At 55.6% G+C, this 15,058-nt stretch overlaps 1 protein-coding gene across 10 annotated transcripts; it reads right to left on the reverse strand.

Moving 5' to 3' along the window:
* Positions 1–28: 28 nt before the first annotated feature.
* Positions 29–14,261, reverse strand: GMIP (GEM interacting protein). 10 transcript variants are annotated; one of them, XM_030935303.1, is made up of 21 exons: positions 14,111–14,261; positions 13,145–13,229; positions 12,587–12,662; positions 12,421–12,478; positions 11,389–11,514; positions 11,239–11,303; positions 11,030–11,137; positions 9,325–9,405; positions 9,075–9,245; positions 8,836–8,973; positions 8,301–8,497; positions 7,852–7,964; positions 7,642–7,722; positions 6,253–6,330; positions 6,015–6,169; positions 5,629–5,817; positions 5,395–5,532; positions 5,110–5,306; positions 4,394–4,793; positions 1,029–1,167; positions 29–892 (listed from the first exon to the last, which is right to left on the reverse strand). In XM_030935303.1, exons 1-21 carry the CDS (start codon positions 14,127–14,129, stop codon positions 519–521), a joined length of 2,988 nt encoding a protein of 995 aa, XP_030791163.1. In that variant the 5' UTR covers positions 14,130–14,261; the 3' UTR covers positions 29–518. The 10 variants fall into 10 exon arrangements, with proteins under 10 accessions (XP_030791163.1, XP_030791161.1, XP_010385024.1 ...); XM_030935301.1 differs by having other exon boundaries at positions 6,253–6,363; XM_010386722.2 differs by having other exon boundaries at positions 1,029–1,095; positions 7,642–7,731.
* Positions 14,262–15,058: the final 797 nt, after the last annotated feature.

The raw sequence follows: 15,058 nt of genomic DNA on the forward strand, positions 1-15,058 counted from the left end.
CTCTCCCCTAGCAGAGATGCACCCAAGGGCATAGAGGACACAGTTTATTAGAGGCCATCAGACCCCCAGGCACCACCAGGATGTGGAGTCTGAGCTGCCCACCTCCTCCAGGAAGGTCACTTCAAGTCCACGAAGGGGGCAGGCAGGTGTGGGGGAGTGACCACAACCAAAGTAGCAAAAGCACCCCTGTCCCAGGGGTGGGAGACTAGGGTGAACCCCAAGGATCTCATAACCTGTATTGACCCTGAGTATTGATCCTGAGTGACCTCTGAGCCCGAGTGGCCCTGATGCTTGGCAGTGACCTGTGTCCAGTTGGGGGATTCCAGGACATTGCCCTCGAAAGGGTTTTAGGCCTCCCATAGGCCATGTATTAAATAGTTTTTCCTTATAGGAACCCTCTGGACCTCTCCTAGTATTGAACTGCTGGCAGGCTGTTTGGCCACCAGGTGGTGGGAGGTAGGGAGATGGCGTCCGTCTTCACAATCTGGGCTTCTTCCTTATTTAGTGTGCCAGGGTGGTCAGAGATGGTCCTCGGCTTCCTCAGGCTGGACATCTGGGCAGCAGGTGGCCCTGGGCACAGCCTCGCTGTCCAGTTTGGAGAGTAGCCGGGCTGTCTCCTGGGTGATCTCAAAATGCTTGGGCAGCGGGGTGCGGCGCAGGGGGCTGCCCTCAGGGGAGGCAGCTGCAGGGCTAGGTCCCCGCCCCCGCAAACTCCCTCTGGGCACTGATGTGATGGGGGTCTCTTCGCACAGCTTGGAAGCCACCAGGGCCAGACTGGACAGCTGGTGGGTTACAGGCCTCACACCGCCCCGGGGATACTTCACTGGCTGGCGGCTGAAGTGGCCACGAGACTGTGTCCCCAGGAGTGTGTCCTCTGGGCCTTGGCTGGACACTGTGTGTGGGATGGGTGGTCAGTGCAGAGTACCCCCAAGTTCTCTGGATATCCCCCCGAGGAGTCATCTTTTAGCCAAGTCACCCTGGGGCCAAGGCACCCCCAGAACTCCTGAGCCTCTCCCTAACATACTCACCTTCCCCTCCCCCATCTTTGGTGTCTTCAGCCACATCCTCTCTCTGGTCACTCTGTGGAGTTGGGATCTGCAGGGAGAAACCGACCCCAACACTAAAATCCCAGTTCTTTGAGATTCCTGGAGAGCTGAGGGCTTCTTCCTGCACATGCAAAGGGAATAGCCAGTGCAAAGGCCCTGAGGTAGGAGCGTGCCTGGTGTGTTTAGATGCAGCCCCACCCTGTAATGAATGAGGGAAGGGTGGTAGGAAGTGAGACCAAAGAGGAGTGGGCTCAGGTGGCTCTGCTAGCCACCCCTGACTTCACACTTACTATGCACTGGATATGGACCACCACTGAACTCCTCCTATGCACAGGGCATGGACCAGCACTGAATGTGCGCCTGTCATCCTTTGCAGTTTTGGTGTTCGGGGATAGACAATGCCCTTATAAGTGTACTGCTTGGCCAGGCATAGTGGTGCATGCCTGTAATCCCAGCACTGGTGGATTATCTGAGGTCAGGAGTTTGATACCAGCCTGGCCAACATGGTGAAACCCCATCTCTACTAGAAATACAAAATTTAGCCGGGTGTGGTGGTGCATGCCTGTAATCCCAGCTACTAGGGAGGCTGAGGCAGGAGAATCACTTGGACCTGGGAGGTGGAGATTGCAGTGAGCTCAGATCATGCCCCTGCACTCCAGTCTGGGCAACAGAATGAGACTCCGTCTCAAAAATAATAATAAGTGTACTGCTTGCTCTTCCAGCACAGAGCAGTGTCATTCACTGAGTCTGGACCGTGGGCTCCATGAGGGTGGGAAAATCCTTTTTTAGCAAACAGCCAGCCCAGGGAGTGCCTCAGCCGTCTCCACATTAGGACCAGATAGCACCTCTGAACTACCATCTTGGGCTGCTCTCTGCAACCTTACCAACTTTACTATTCCATCCTTAGCTAAGTGGTTGGCAGTGTCTACACATCAGACACTGTCCTGAGCACTTTATGAGACATTCCAGCTCTCAGAGACCCACAGTTCACCAGCAGCTGCTTCCCAGCTCTGGGCTGCTGCATGATAGATCCTTGCTCTCAGGAATGGCAGATGCAGCAAGATACCAGCAGCACAGGCCTTGGGCATGGACTGTTCTAGCAATGTGGAGCAGCGGGTGCTGCTGTGTTTCTGGTTCACACCTGAGCTCTGGATCCAGACTGGTGACCTTTATTAAAGATTCCAGGCCAGGCACGGTGGCTCATGCCTGTAATCCCAGCACTTTGGGAGGCCGAGGCAGGCGGATCACCTGAGGTCAGGAGTTTGAGACCAGCCTGACCAACGTGGAGAAACCTCGTCTCTACTAAAAATACAAAAAAAATTAGCTGGGTGTAGTGGTGCATGCCTGTAATCCCAGCTACTCGGGAGGCTGAGGCAAGAGAATCGCTTGAACCCAGGAGGCGGAGATGCCATTGCACTCCAACTTGGGCAACAAGAATGAAACTCTGTCTAAAAAAATAAAGGATTCCAACTGCGGCCAGCTGCGGTGGCTCACGCCTATAATCACAGCACTTTAGGAGGCTGAGGTGGGTGGATTACTTGAGGTCAGGAGTTTGAGACCAGCCTGGCTAACATGGCAAAACCTTGTCTCTGAGGCATGAGAATCGCTTGAACCCAGGAGGCGGAGGTTTTGGTGAGCTGAGATCGCACCACCGCCCTCCAGTTGGGCGACACAGTGAGATTCTGTCTCCAAAAAAAAAAAAAAAAACAAAAAAGATTCCAACTGCTTACAGTCCCCTTTTAGGGTCATTAACTGCTCAGAGCCTTCGCTGTTTCATCTGTAAAGGATTTTCACTAATACTATCTACCTCTCAGGACTGTGGAGAGGACAACAGGAAGTCTCTATAGTGTCCCCTGCATAGCAGGTGCGCATTCAGTGGTGGTCTGTGCCCTATGCATAGGAGGTGCTCTGTGGTGGTCCACATCCTGTGAATAGCAGATGCAAGGTCGGGGTAGCTGGCAGAGCCACCTGGGCCCACTCCTCTTTGGTATCACTTCATACCACCTTCCCCTCATTCATTACAGGGTGGGGCTGCGCCCTAAGACACCAGGCACGCTCCTACCTCGGGGCCTTTGCACTGGCTGTTCCCTTTGCCTGGAACACCCTTCATCTGACCTCCTTGTGGCTGGCTCACTCCTTCACGTCCTTCCAGTCTTTGCTCAAGTCCATCTGCTCTCTAAGACCTGCCCCTACCATCCTACTTAGTGCTACAAACTGCCCTCCACCTCCCACTGTGCTGCTTCCTGGTGTCATGTGTCTTACTCCACTTTTTTTTTTTTTTTTTGAGACAGAGTCTTGCTCTGTTGCCCAGGCCGGAGTGCAGTGGCATGGTCTCAGCTCACTACAACCTCTGCTTCATGGGCTCAAGCGATTCTCCTGCCTCAGCCTCCTGAGTAGCTGGGATTACAGGTATACACCACCATACACGGCTAATTTTTGTATTTTTAGTAGAGACAGATTTCTCTTTGTTGGTCGTGCTAGTCTCGAACTCCTGACCTCAGGTGATCCGTCTGCCTCAGCCTCCCAAAGTGCTGGGATTACAGGTGTGAACCACTGCGCCCAGCCATTACTCTACCTTTGCATGATCCATTACCCTTATCATCATCACCTCATCACATTTCAGATAACTGACTGTGTCATGTTTATGGTTTGTCTTTCCCCACTAAAACACAGGCACTGAGAGGGCAGGGTCTTTGGATATTTAGCTCGTGGATGTATCTGCAATGCCTATGACAATGCTTGGCCCATAGTATGTGTTCAATAAATATTCTGGGGCCGGGCGCGGTGGCTCACGCCTGTAATCCCAGCACTTTGGGAGGCCGAGGCGGGCAGATCACGAGGTCAGGAGATCGAGACCATCCTGACTAACACGGTGAAACCCCGTCTCTACTAAAAATACAAAAAAATTAGCCGGGTGCGGTGGCGGGCGCCTGTAGTCCCAGCTACTTGGGAAGGTGAGGCAGGAGAATGGCGTGAACGTGGGAGGCGGAGCTTGCAGTGAGCCGAAATTGTGCCACTGCACTCCAGCCTGGGTGACAGAGCAAGACTCCATCTCAAAAAAAAAAAATGAAAAAAATAAAAATGAAAAAAAAAAATAAATATTCTGTTGGAGGAATGAATGATCACCCATGTTAGTACATGTGCAGGGCTGTTCCCTCTTGTTTACACCATCACTGCCCACTGCTTATTCCTCATTATTCCTTCCAGAATGAACACAAGTTAAATGAGGAAGGGAGGAAGAGAATGAAGGAAATTTTTAAAGGAAAGGAAGGAAGATGAAAGAGAAGGTAAGAGAATTGAACAGAGATAAGGCCCTCTCCATGGCTGTGGACCCAGTAGGTTCCTACCTCGGTGGGTGTGACTGTGGGATGCTGCTCCAGGGCACTGTGGGGCTGGGGGTCTGGGCCGGGGTCCGGGCCGGGGTCCGAGGCTAGGACTGGGGGCTGGGAGTCCGGGTCAAGGTCCAGGGGTGGCAGTTGGGAGCTGGCTGTGAGGGGCCCAGGGGCTGGGCTGGAGTCTTGGGGCGGGGGCTCAGTGGCCTGGGGGAGCTCATCCATCCCAAAGATCTGCTCGTAGTGCACAATGAGGAACTCCACAAGCTGGGCCTGATGCCCAGAGTCCAGCAGGCAGGTGACAGGGATGGCGCCGGCTGCCCGTGGGCTGTCCGGTGGCCGCAGCAGTGTCGGCCCAAACACAATGCCCAAGTTGTTGGCAGACATCTTGTTTTCCATAAACCGTGCAGCCACCCTGGGGATGGTGTGAAGAGAAAGGTCAGGGTACAGGGTGCAAGGTCATTGGTCTGAGGGTAAGGGTGGGACCCACAGGCCAGCCTAGTGGTGACTTGCCCATGTCACAGGTGTAAGTTGTCTGAGACCAGCAACCACATATCCAGAGCTGGAGGTCAGGGATTAGTACCCAAGCTTATGAATCATGGATTATGGTTCAGAGTTCAGAAAACACAGGTCAAAGGTCAGAGGTCAGTGTCAGGGGTCAGCCAAGGTAGTCAGTAGTCGCATGTCCAGGGAAGAGGGTTGTGTTTCAAGGCTCGGGGACCCATGCACACCTGAACAGATGGGCCACCAGGTGCCGCAGGGTGTTGTAGTTAGAGTCAGGCAGCTGTACCAAGAGGGTCTTCAGCGAGCAGATAACCTCAGGGCTGGGGCTGGGGGTCCCAGGGTCGTCCCCAGGGTCTGCATGCAAGGTCTTAGCCAGAGAGATGAAGGCATCGTAGAGGTGGAAGGGGATCACGGGGTCGGTGAGCTGGGGGTGGAACGGAGGGCGCAACACGAGTGTGGGTGGGCTGTGGAGGGCCCCTGCCCACGTTCCCCTCAGTGTCCTGAGCACCCACCTCCTGAAGAAATCGCTTGAGAACACTCGAGACATCATGAGGCGAGTTCCCTGACAGCTCCACCAACGCTCGGCCATTCTCGAAAGCCTGGCACAACCGCTCCACACGGACCCGGGACCCGCTGACCCGGTAAATGCCCTGCAGGGTGAGGGTAAGAAACAGATGCCCGGTTCGTGATCAGGCCATTGATTCGGTCAGGTCACTTCTGGGGATGATAAAGGGTCAGGGCAGCACCTGCACATCCAGGGCGCGGTGTTCTATCTCAGCCGTGCACTTTGTGACCACAAAGGGTACCTCCTCCGGGAAGTCCCTGGGTAGCTGCAGGAAGTCGACCCCAAAGAGGGGTGTCCGTGCTGGTAGCCGCCTGTGTCCACAGAGGATCAGGAGAGTCTCCAGGCAGCGCTTGTGGCAGGTCAGAAAGCACTGCAGCGAAGGTCACAGGGACAGGGAGGTCATTAGGGACCAGTAGGGGAAGAGAAGGTTACAGGGATCCTCAAGGAATGGGGGCTCATGGGAGACATCAGGTTAGGGTCCCGGGGGCAGAAAGGCTGTAGGAAGCTCAGGTCAGGGAGATAATCAGGGATCAGCAAAGGTCATTTGGTCATTAGCCTGGGCCACACCTCCTCACACTCTGTCCCGCTGACCATGAAGGCTTCGCACTCGCGGCACTTGGCCGGGCCTCGCAGTCGCCGCAGCCGGTGGGTCTGAGCCGCACTGGACAGTGTCCACTTCCTGAAGGGGCTGCCCAGCCCATTCTCCAGCCCGTCTCCCAGGTCTGCAGGGAGACAGGGTCAGGGGTGCCTGGTCCACCTCCTACCCTACCCTGTCCCATCCTGCCCTACCCTGCTTCAGCCTCACCAGGGTCTCGCTCCTCAAAGTCATCTGAGGACTCAGTGCCTGTGGACGAAGCCTTCACCAGCCGCCTCGTGCCAGCGCCTGGGGTCAGAGGAATCATGGGAGATTCCTGGGCTGTGGAGGCACTCCTGGATTTTAGGGCTTCCAGAACTACCCACTAATTCCTAAGGGGTCAGAGGTCAGGAGGGGGATTGGACAGGTCAGTGGTTAAGGGTTGGAGAACTGGGTCAGCAGCCTGGGGCGTGGTTCATAAGCTGGATCAAGAGGTTGAGGAAATAGGCCGGACGCGGTGGCTCACGCCTGTAATCCCAGCACTTTGGGAAGCCGAGGCAGGAGGATCACATGAGGCAAGGATCATGAGGTCAGGAGTTCAAGACCAGCCTGGCCAACATGGCAAAACCTTGTCTCTACTAAAAATACAAAAATTAACCAGGCATGGGGGCAGGCACCTGTAGTCCCAGTTACTCGGGAGGCTGAGGCACAAGAATCGCTTGAACTTGGGAGGTGGAGGTTGCAGTGAGCCAAGATCGTACCACTGCACTCCAGCCTAGGCAACAGAGCAAGACTCTGTCTCAAAAAAAAAAAAGAAAGAAAGAAAGAAAGAAAAGGCTGGGCGCAGTGGCACACACCTATAATCCCTGCACTTTGGAAGACCAAGGCAGGTGGATCACCTGAGGTCAGGAGTTCGAGATCAGCCTGGCCAACATGGTGAAACCCCATCTCTACTAAAAAATACAAAAATTAGCCAGTGTTGGCCGGGCGCGGTGGCTCAAGCCTGTAATCCCAGCACTTTGGGAGGCCGAGACGGGCGGATCATGAGGTCAGGAGATCGAGACCATCCTGGCTAACACGGTGAAACCCCGTCTCTACTAAAAAAAATACAAAAAATTAGCCGGGCGAGATGGCGGGTGCCTGTAGTCCCAGCTACTCGGGAGGCTGAGGCGAAAGAATGGCGTAAACCCGGGAGGCGGAGCTTGCAGTGAGCTGAGATCCGGCCACTGCACTCCAGCCTGGGCGACAGAGCAAGACTCCGTCTCAAAAAAAAAAAAAAAAAAAAAAAAAAAAAAAAAAAAAAAAATTAGCCAGTGTGGTGGTACACATCTATAATTCCAGCTACTCCAGAGGCTAAGACAAGAGAATCGCTTGAATCTGGGAGGTGGAGGTTGCAGTGAGATCATGCCACTGCACTCCAGGCTGGGCGACAGAATGAGACTCTGTCTCAAATAAACAAATAAATAATTTTTAAAAAGATAAAAAAAGAGGTTGAGGAAATAGGTCAGGGGTGTCGGGTAGGTCAGAGGTCAAATGATAAAGATTGAGGGTCAGAGCTTGACCAGGGGCTGGAGGATGGTCACAGGTGGAGTGTGGGTCAGGACCAGGTCCTATCCCTACCTGGGCTGGAAGTGGGAGAGTCCAGGGACCGAGACTCGCTGCCGCCACCCACGCTGTCCACATCACTGCCCGGAGTGGGGCCTGGAGTCCCTAGGTGGGACAGGTCAATAAGGATGGTCCCCTGCTCCCAAACCCCACTCCTGTAGCCCACCTATGTGTGGGTGGAATGAACTCCTGGCACCACTCCCACCTGGCCCTCATTGCACTCACCTTGCCAGCGCCAGCCTGTGCCCGGATCCTCCCAAGGGCCTGGCTCAGCTGAATTCTCATCCAGCCTTGGAGGTAGAGGCCCAGAGAGCTTCTTTCTGATGTCCAGAGGGGAGCTGAGAAAACAGAGGTTTGAAGGTTTGAATCCCAGGAAACTGGCCTGTGGTGATGGCACCCAGGCATCATGTCTAGGTACCAGCTCCAAGCACTTGGGTCTGCAGGCCCTGACACCCATGGGTATTGTGGCCCCTGCAGTACAGTAGCCCCAAATTCCTGCCCCTGCCCCTAGGATTGGGACAACCCATTCAGCCTCCTAAGACCCCCGAGAGCCTGGAGTACTAAATTCCACTAAGGCTTTGCGTTCTCTGACCTCGAGTACCCAGCCTGCGGTGCCAACAGCCTGGCATCGCGATTCCGGGGCTCATTCCCAACTCCTTGCTCCAGTGACCCACCTGTTCACGGAGGGAACGAACTCCTGGAAAGAGAAGGCGGGCGGAGGCGGGGGCGGGGCCTCGGGCCGCAGCGCCCGTACGAACTCCTGGTAGCGCTGGCCCGGCTCAAAGGGCGCACAGCACTCGGCCAGGGCAGCGAAGGCACGGGGGCCACGCTCCGCCTGCGCGCCGCACAGCCCAAAGAGACCCAGGGTCACCTGCCGGGTGGAGACACCAAGTTGCGAAGGGGCGGGGCCTGGGAGCCTGGGGGCAGGGCCAGAGCTGGGGCGGGGTCAGGGTTTGGGACGCACCTGGGCGGCTTAGGAACTAGGGCAGTCGGCCAGGGGACCCAGGCGTGGTCAGAGCAGGGGCTGGTCATCCAGGGGACAGGATCTCATGGGGTGGAGCCGAGACAATGGGTCTGGGGGCGGGAACTGGCTGTCGAGGGAAATGGCCTAGTCCTGGTGTTCCCACGGTGGCTTAGGGGCGAGGAGCGGGGCACTCAGTCGGGGCCCCAACGGGGTGAGGGGGGGATGGCCTTGGGGATGGGCCTCACCCGCCTCAGCACTTCATCCCCCTGAAACACCAGCTTGCGCACGTGCGACACGATTCGCTGCTTGGCGATCTCCAGGTCCTGCTGCCGCGCGTTGGCCTCGCGGACACAGGCCTGGTACAGCGCCTCCGCCTCCAGCGCCTGGGGAAACGGGAGGCCAGGGGCGTGGTGTGGCGCGTGTGGGCGAGAGCAGAGGGCAGGGGGAGCCAAAACGCTACAGAGGCTCTGGGCCGGGTGCCCACCTTGGCCTGGGCCTCCTCCCGCGAGCGCCGCCGTCGCTCCTGCTGCTTGCTAGGTCCCGGCGAGGCCTGGGGGGACGGGTCCTCAGGGGACCCCTGGGAGCGCGCCCGCAGGTCCTCGCTGCGTTGCACATACTGCAGCTGGGCGCGCCGCAGTGCCTGCACCGCCTCATTCTGGGGGATCATCGATGAGGAGAACGTCAGCGTCCAGGCCTGTCTCTTAGCCTACCCCTCCACCCATTCCGAGCCTCACCATCCGCTTCTGCTCCTTCATCCACTGCTCCTTGAACTCCTTCCGCCACTTCTCAATCTCAGTCCTTTTGGCGGCGAGGGGCTGGCAAGGGTTGGGGATGGGAATGGAGACGCTGTCTTAGGGCGACCCCAGAAGCAGCCACCCAGTCCTTCCATTCCTGCGCCATGTGCTTTGCCGCCTCTGGACTCTTTTTTTTTTTTTTTTTTTGAGACGGAGTTTTGCTCTTGTTGCCCAGGCTGGAGTGCAAGTGGGCAATCATGGCTCACTGCAGCATTGAACTTGAACTCTTGAGTTCAAGCAATCCTCCTGCCTCAGCCTCTCAGTAGTTAGGACTACAGGCATGTGCACTAGGCCTAGTTAATTCAAAAAACAATGTCTTTTTTTTTTTTTTTTTTTTTTTGGTTAGCCAGGTGTGTTCATTCATGCCTTTAATCCCAGCATTTGGGAGGCCAAAGTGGGCAGATCACCTGAGGTCAGGAGTTGAGTTCGAGACCAGCCTGACCAACATGGTGAAACCCCGTCTCTACAAAAACACAAAAATTATACAGATGTGATGGCATACTCCTGTAGTCCCAGCTACTTGGGAGGCTGAGGCAGGAGAATCACTTGAACCCGGGGGGTGGAGGTTGCAGTGAGCTGAGATCATGCCACTGCACTCTAGCCTGGATGATAAAGTGAGACTCTGTCTCAAAAAATAAATAAATAAGTAAATAAAATAAAATAAATAAATAAAATTTTTTTGGTAGATAAAGACAGGGATCTCACTATGTTGCCCAGGTTAGTCTCGAACTCCTGGCCTCAAGCAATCCTCCAGCCTCAGCCTCCTAGTAGCTAGCACTACAGACATGTGTACCAGGCCCAGCTAATTAAAAAACTTTTTTTTTTTTGTAGAGACGGGAGTGGGGGGTCTCACTGTGTTGCCCAGGTTGGTCTCAAACTCCTGGGCTCAAGCAATCCTCCCTCCTTGGCCTCCAGAAGTGCTGGGATTACAGGCGTGAGCCACTGTGCCTGGCTGGACCCTTTTCTGAGTCAGTATTCTCCTCCTGGGGTCTTCTCCAGACCTGCTCTCCCCAACCCCTGTGTCCAGAAGTCTCAAGTCACCCCATCCTTTCTGCTTGGAAGCAGAGACACCAAGGCTTTCCTCCTGAGAACACTCAGCACCTCGTGCCCCTCCCCACAAACAAAAATGAAGTTTTTGGCTGGGCGTGGTGGCTCACACCCGTAATCCCACCACTTTAGGAGGCCAAGGTAGGTGGATTACCTGAGGTCAGGAGTTGGAGACCAGCCTGACCAACATGGTGAAACCCCATCTCTGCTAAAAATACAAAAATTAGCCGAGTGTGGTGGCAGGTGCCTGTAATCCCAGCTACTCAGGAGGCTGAGGCAGGTGAATTGCTTGAACCCAGGGAGCGGAAGTTGCAGTGAGCTGAGATCGCACCATTGCACCCCAGCCTGGGCAAAAGAGCAAGAGACTCTGTCTCAAGAAAAAAGTAAAGTGAAGTTTTGCAATTACACAGGAAGCCCAGCTTGAATCTTTGCTGGGTAACCTTGGGCAAGTTCCCGAGCATCCCTGGGCCTCAGCTTCCTCATCAGTGAAATGGCGATGTTGGTAGTGGTGCCTTCCTCCCAGCTTGCTGGGAACCGAGGGGATCAGGCCTGAAGGACAGCAGGGTACCCTCTGTAACATTCCGTCCCGCCCCTTCACCTGGTAGTAGTCTCTTTTCTGCTGGGCTACTGTCTCCATGGCCAGGGCTCCCAGGCTGAGATCATGCTCCAGAAACAGGGTGTAGATGTACTGCAGAGGCATGTGGCTCTGGGGGAGACAGTGGTGTAGGAGGATACTGAAGATCTGTGAGGGGCAAGGGTGAGGTTCTAGTGGGGGTTGGGCTCTCTAGGGGGTCTAGTCATGACTACCTGCTGTTGAATGGACACCTTGCCAGCTTCAGCGATCTTCATGGTACTCTTAGCAAACTCCAGCTCTGGGGGAAAAGAGAGCAGGGCTCTGGGTCTAGCTGGGGTCTGGGGACTGCCTGGTGCCTGGGGCTGGGTGGAAGGGGTCCTCACCATAGCTGGCTCTCTTTTCAGTCCAGGCAAGCAGTTCCTTGGCATAGCGGCTCCAGGTCTTGGCATATTCCAGGGCTGCGTCCACACCCCCCTTGGTCCGAATGAGCCGCAAGTCCAGTTCCTCCCCTGGGGAAAATGGATGGACCTCTGACCTTTGCACCCTAGTCTGCTATGGATGTCTTCCCTAAGCCCCCAGACCAGACCAGTGGCCCCTGTCCTACAGCCTCACAGCTCCCCAAACACTGCTTTAGGATCACTTGTCCTGGTTGCAATTTTACCGATTCACTGGTTTTTGGTTTTGATTTTTGATTTTATTTATTTATTTTTTTGAGACAGTGTTTCGCTCTTGTTGCCCAGGCTAGAGTGCAATGGCGCGATTTCGGCTCACCACAACCTCCGCCTCCCAGGTTCAAGCGATTCTCCTGCCTCATGCTCCTGAATAGCTGGGATTACAGGCATGCACCACCACGCCTGGCTAATTTTTTGTAATTTTAGTAGAGACAAACTTTTTCCATGTTGGTCAGGGTGGTCTCGAACTCCCAATCTCAGGTGATCCACCCGCCTCAGCCTCCCAAAGTGCGGGGATTACAGGCATGAGCCACTGTGCCCAGCCTGTGTTTGATTTTTTTGGACAGGGATCCAGGCTGCAGTGCAGTGGCATGATCATATCTCACTGCAGCCTCAAAGTCCTAGGCTTAATCAGTCCTCCAGCCTCAGCTTCCAAAGTAGCTGGGACTACAGGCACACACCACCACATCCAGCTAATTAAAACATTTTTTTTTTTTCTTTTGGTAGGGATCGTGTCTCACTGTTGCCCAGCATGGTCACGAATTCCTGGCTTCAAGTGATCCTCCTACCTCAGCCTCCACCCTGCCTGGGGTCTCCCTGAGGGCTGGGACTGAGATCTGTTGTGTGTACTGCCATGTTCCCAAAACCTAAATGATGCCTCGCATGGAACACGGGGTCAGTGGTGATTTGTTGAAGGAAAGACTGCTTGCGGTCCCCAGTGTCCTGGCCTCCAGAAGCCCCTACCTGTGAGGGGTACAGGACCCTCTGGGAAGGGGCCGCTCCAACAGCTGGCTTCGTTGGTCTGTGGGGGAGGGAGACAGTATTCAGAAGCAAACAGGGCAGGGACCTGGCCTTCCTAAGGCCCCCTCTGCCTGAGGCCTTCCTCCCTATTCCCCTACTCCCCACTCACAGCAGTGGCTGTGGGGGTCTTGTCAGGTTCTGGGTCTTCTGAGAGTAGAGGGTCTCCAGCCAGCATCTCAAGGGTCCTGGGGGATAAAGGTGTGTCAGGATGCCACCTTACACCCAGTCGGTCCTGCCAAGGGGTGCTGGGGACTTTAGGGTTGTTGGTGGCAAACGTCACCTCTGTGGCATCTCTTGTATCTAGGAGGTCCGAAGAACGGTGTTTTGGGGGAATCAGGTGAGTTTTTTAAAAATGGGACTTGAAAAAGGGTCTGAAGGGCCCCAGGTAACTTTGGGGCTCATAGAGTGGGATTATAGGGATCGCAAATGTATTAAGGGGTTACAAGAATATGTAGGGTTTTAGGACCACTTTGGGGATTTCCATTCTATTTAGGGGGACACTTTTGGGATACCCAGGCATTTTGGAGGCTCCCATCCTATATTTCTCTGGTTATTAGGTATGTAGGTCCAGATGTTAAAGGTTCCAAATGGGACTTCAGGGCACCTAAATGGTTAGGGGGTTGGGGCATCTTGGCAGGATTTGGGGGCGATCCAGGCTCAGACTCACACGTTCCCCAGTGAGATTTCGAGGTTGTCCAGGCTCCGGAAGATGTCACTGTACCTCTTCCTGCCCTCAGGAGCCGGGGGGAGCCCTGGGGGAGGGGAGTGTAATACATGGGCTAACCACTGCCTCCCTCCACCCACGGCACCTCAACCAGTCTCATTTGGAGGGGGTGGAAGAGAAAGGGAAAGAGAGAGAGAAAGAGAGGAGTAGGAGGGCTTGGTTGGGGCTAACTTGAGGCAGGCAGATGGACTCACACACCACCAGAGACCAGAGACAGCTGCTCGGGGAACAGAGACACCCACACCCTGGTCTGCACCCAGAAGCAAACCCACAAAACAGATGCCCCAGATGCAACCACGCTGTTCCGAGAAGAGAGCCGGCCTCACAATAGAACCACATGGACCCAGGCTAGACAGATGGAAATACACAAGGGACAGCCAGGCAGAGCCTGAGGCAGAAACACACATGGAGAGACTGAAGCCATGAGGGACATAAAGACCGAATGACACTCCTCATACACAACACAGACACAAAGACGGCCGGAAACACCAAGTCGGACCCTGCCACATTTCTGCTGCTGCCCCCCTGCCCCCTCTCCTAGGGGGCCCAGACCAGCACTGCCCGCTCCCCAGGGCTATAGAGGAGCCCTGTGGGGATCCTACCGCGTTGCCCTCTCCCTCAGCACCCTGCCCCCATCACAAAAATCAGAAGCAGAAGCAGCCACTTCCCCTTCCTGGGCCCCCTCCCCCAGGCGTCTGGGGTGAGGGATCTAAAGGGGGAGGGGGAATCAAGGGCTGGCGTCCCGAACCCCTCCAGGCATAGGGCTCCCCACAATGGAGGATCCCTGGGTCCTTCCCATTCAGGAACTCCTCTCCTGGCTTTCGGGACGGAGCGGGACAAGCGTGTCCCCTCAATGTAGGAAGCAGGGGATGGTCGGGGGAGGCCCCTCCCGGATCCCCAACCCCCTACCCGGCTCTGCTGCGTCCATATCTGGGCCCGGGGATCGCTCTGCAGGGGCTGGGATGGGGATGGGGTCGCGCGCCGGCGGGGCCGAGCCCCGATTTCCTGCCGCCGCAGCTGCCGCCACCCGGGTTCCGCGTCGCCCCGCCCAGCAGAGACCACGCCCCTGTACCAGACCACGCCCCCGCAGCCCGGAAGCCTTGATAGTGACCTCCTCTACCTGAACCGCCTGAAACTGGGTCGGGCCGGGGCCCCCTAAGCGACCACTGGAGGCTGCAGTGCCCCTGAACTGGGCATCCTAAGACTTCATCTAGGCCATAGTTTCCCTCCCAGATATTTGTGCTACCCCGAATCCCACGGAGCCCCAGCCCCCTCCTCCCTGAATGGTTGCAGAATCCACCCGTCCCGGAGAGCATCTCTCAGGAGCTCCCACAACCCGCGACCCCGGTGATTCCCTTGCCCAGATTGTCTCTCACAGCCCTGAAACCACCTGGGCCCCGCTGGAGTCATGGCGCCCCCTAGTGGAGGCCTGATATTCTGTCCGATTCCAACCAAAATTCTAATACTCTGGGGCTGGCGAACCAGGCTCCCTCCGTGACCCTCAAAGCTGGATCAGGCTCAAGGCCCCAATTCCAGCACACCAGGGAGCAGCCCTTTTAGGTAGAAGGTGGAGGTTTGTCCAGAAGCACCAGCTCTGGGGTTGCCACAAGCCGCCTGTCAGTATAAAAATGCTCCCACACCCAGCACAGAGGAATTTTGGGGCTGGAAAGAGACTTTAAAGTATGTTTAAACTTTGCGTCCTAAAGGCTTTGGCTGTTAAGGAGGCAAGGATTCTCTGACTGGCTCCGCGCTGCCTACTCTGCAATTCTTGAGTTGTGATGAGTGAGTCCATTGAAAGGAACAACACTATTGACCTAAGAGCCAAGCCAGGTTTCCAGGTCACATCCTGGCTGATGC

The sequence above is a fragment of the Rhinopithecus roxellana genome, chromosome 8, assembly GCF_007565055.1.
Source record: "Rhinopithecus roxellana isolate Shanxi Qingling chromosome 8, ASM756505v1, whole genome shotgun sequence".
NCBI classification, from domain to species: domain Eukaryota; kingdom Metazoa; phylum Chordata; class Mammalia; order Primates; family Cercopithecidae; genus Rhinopithecus; species Rhinopithecus roxellana.

What these genes read in the sequence shown, in the direction of transcription:
- GMIP (XM_030935300.1), bottom strand. An exon ending in TGAAGGAGCAGAAGCGGATG is followed by an intron (nt 9,246 to 9,324) that starts GTGAGGCTCGGA and finishes ATGATCCCCCAG; the next exon opens with AATGAGGCGGTGCAGGCACT. An exon ending in GCGGGACAGAGTGTGAGGAG is followed by an intron (nt 5,818 to 6,014) that starts GTGTGGCCCAGG and finishes CCTTCGCTGCAG; the next exon opens with TGCTTTCTGACCTGCCACAA.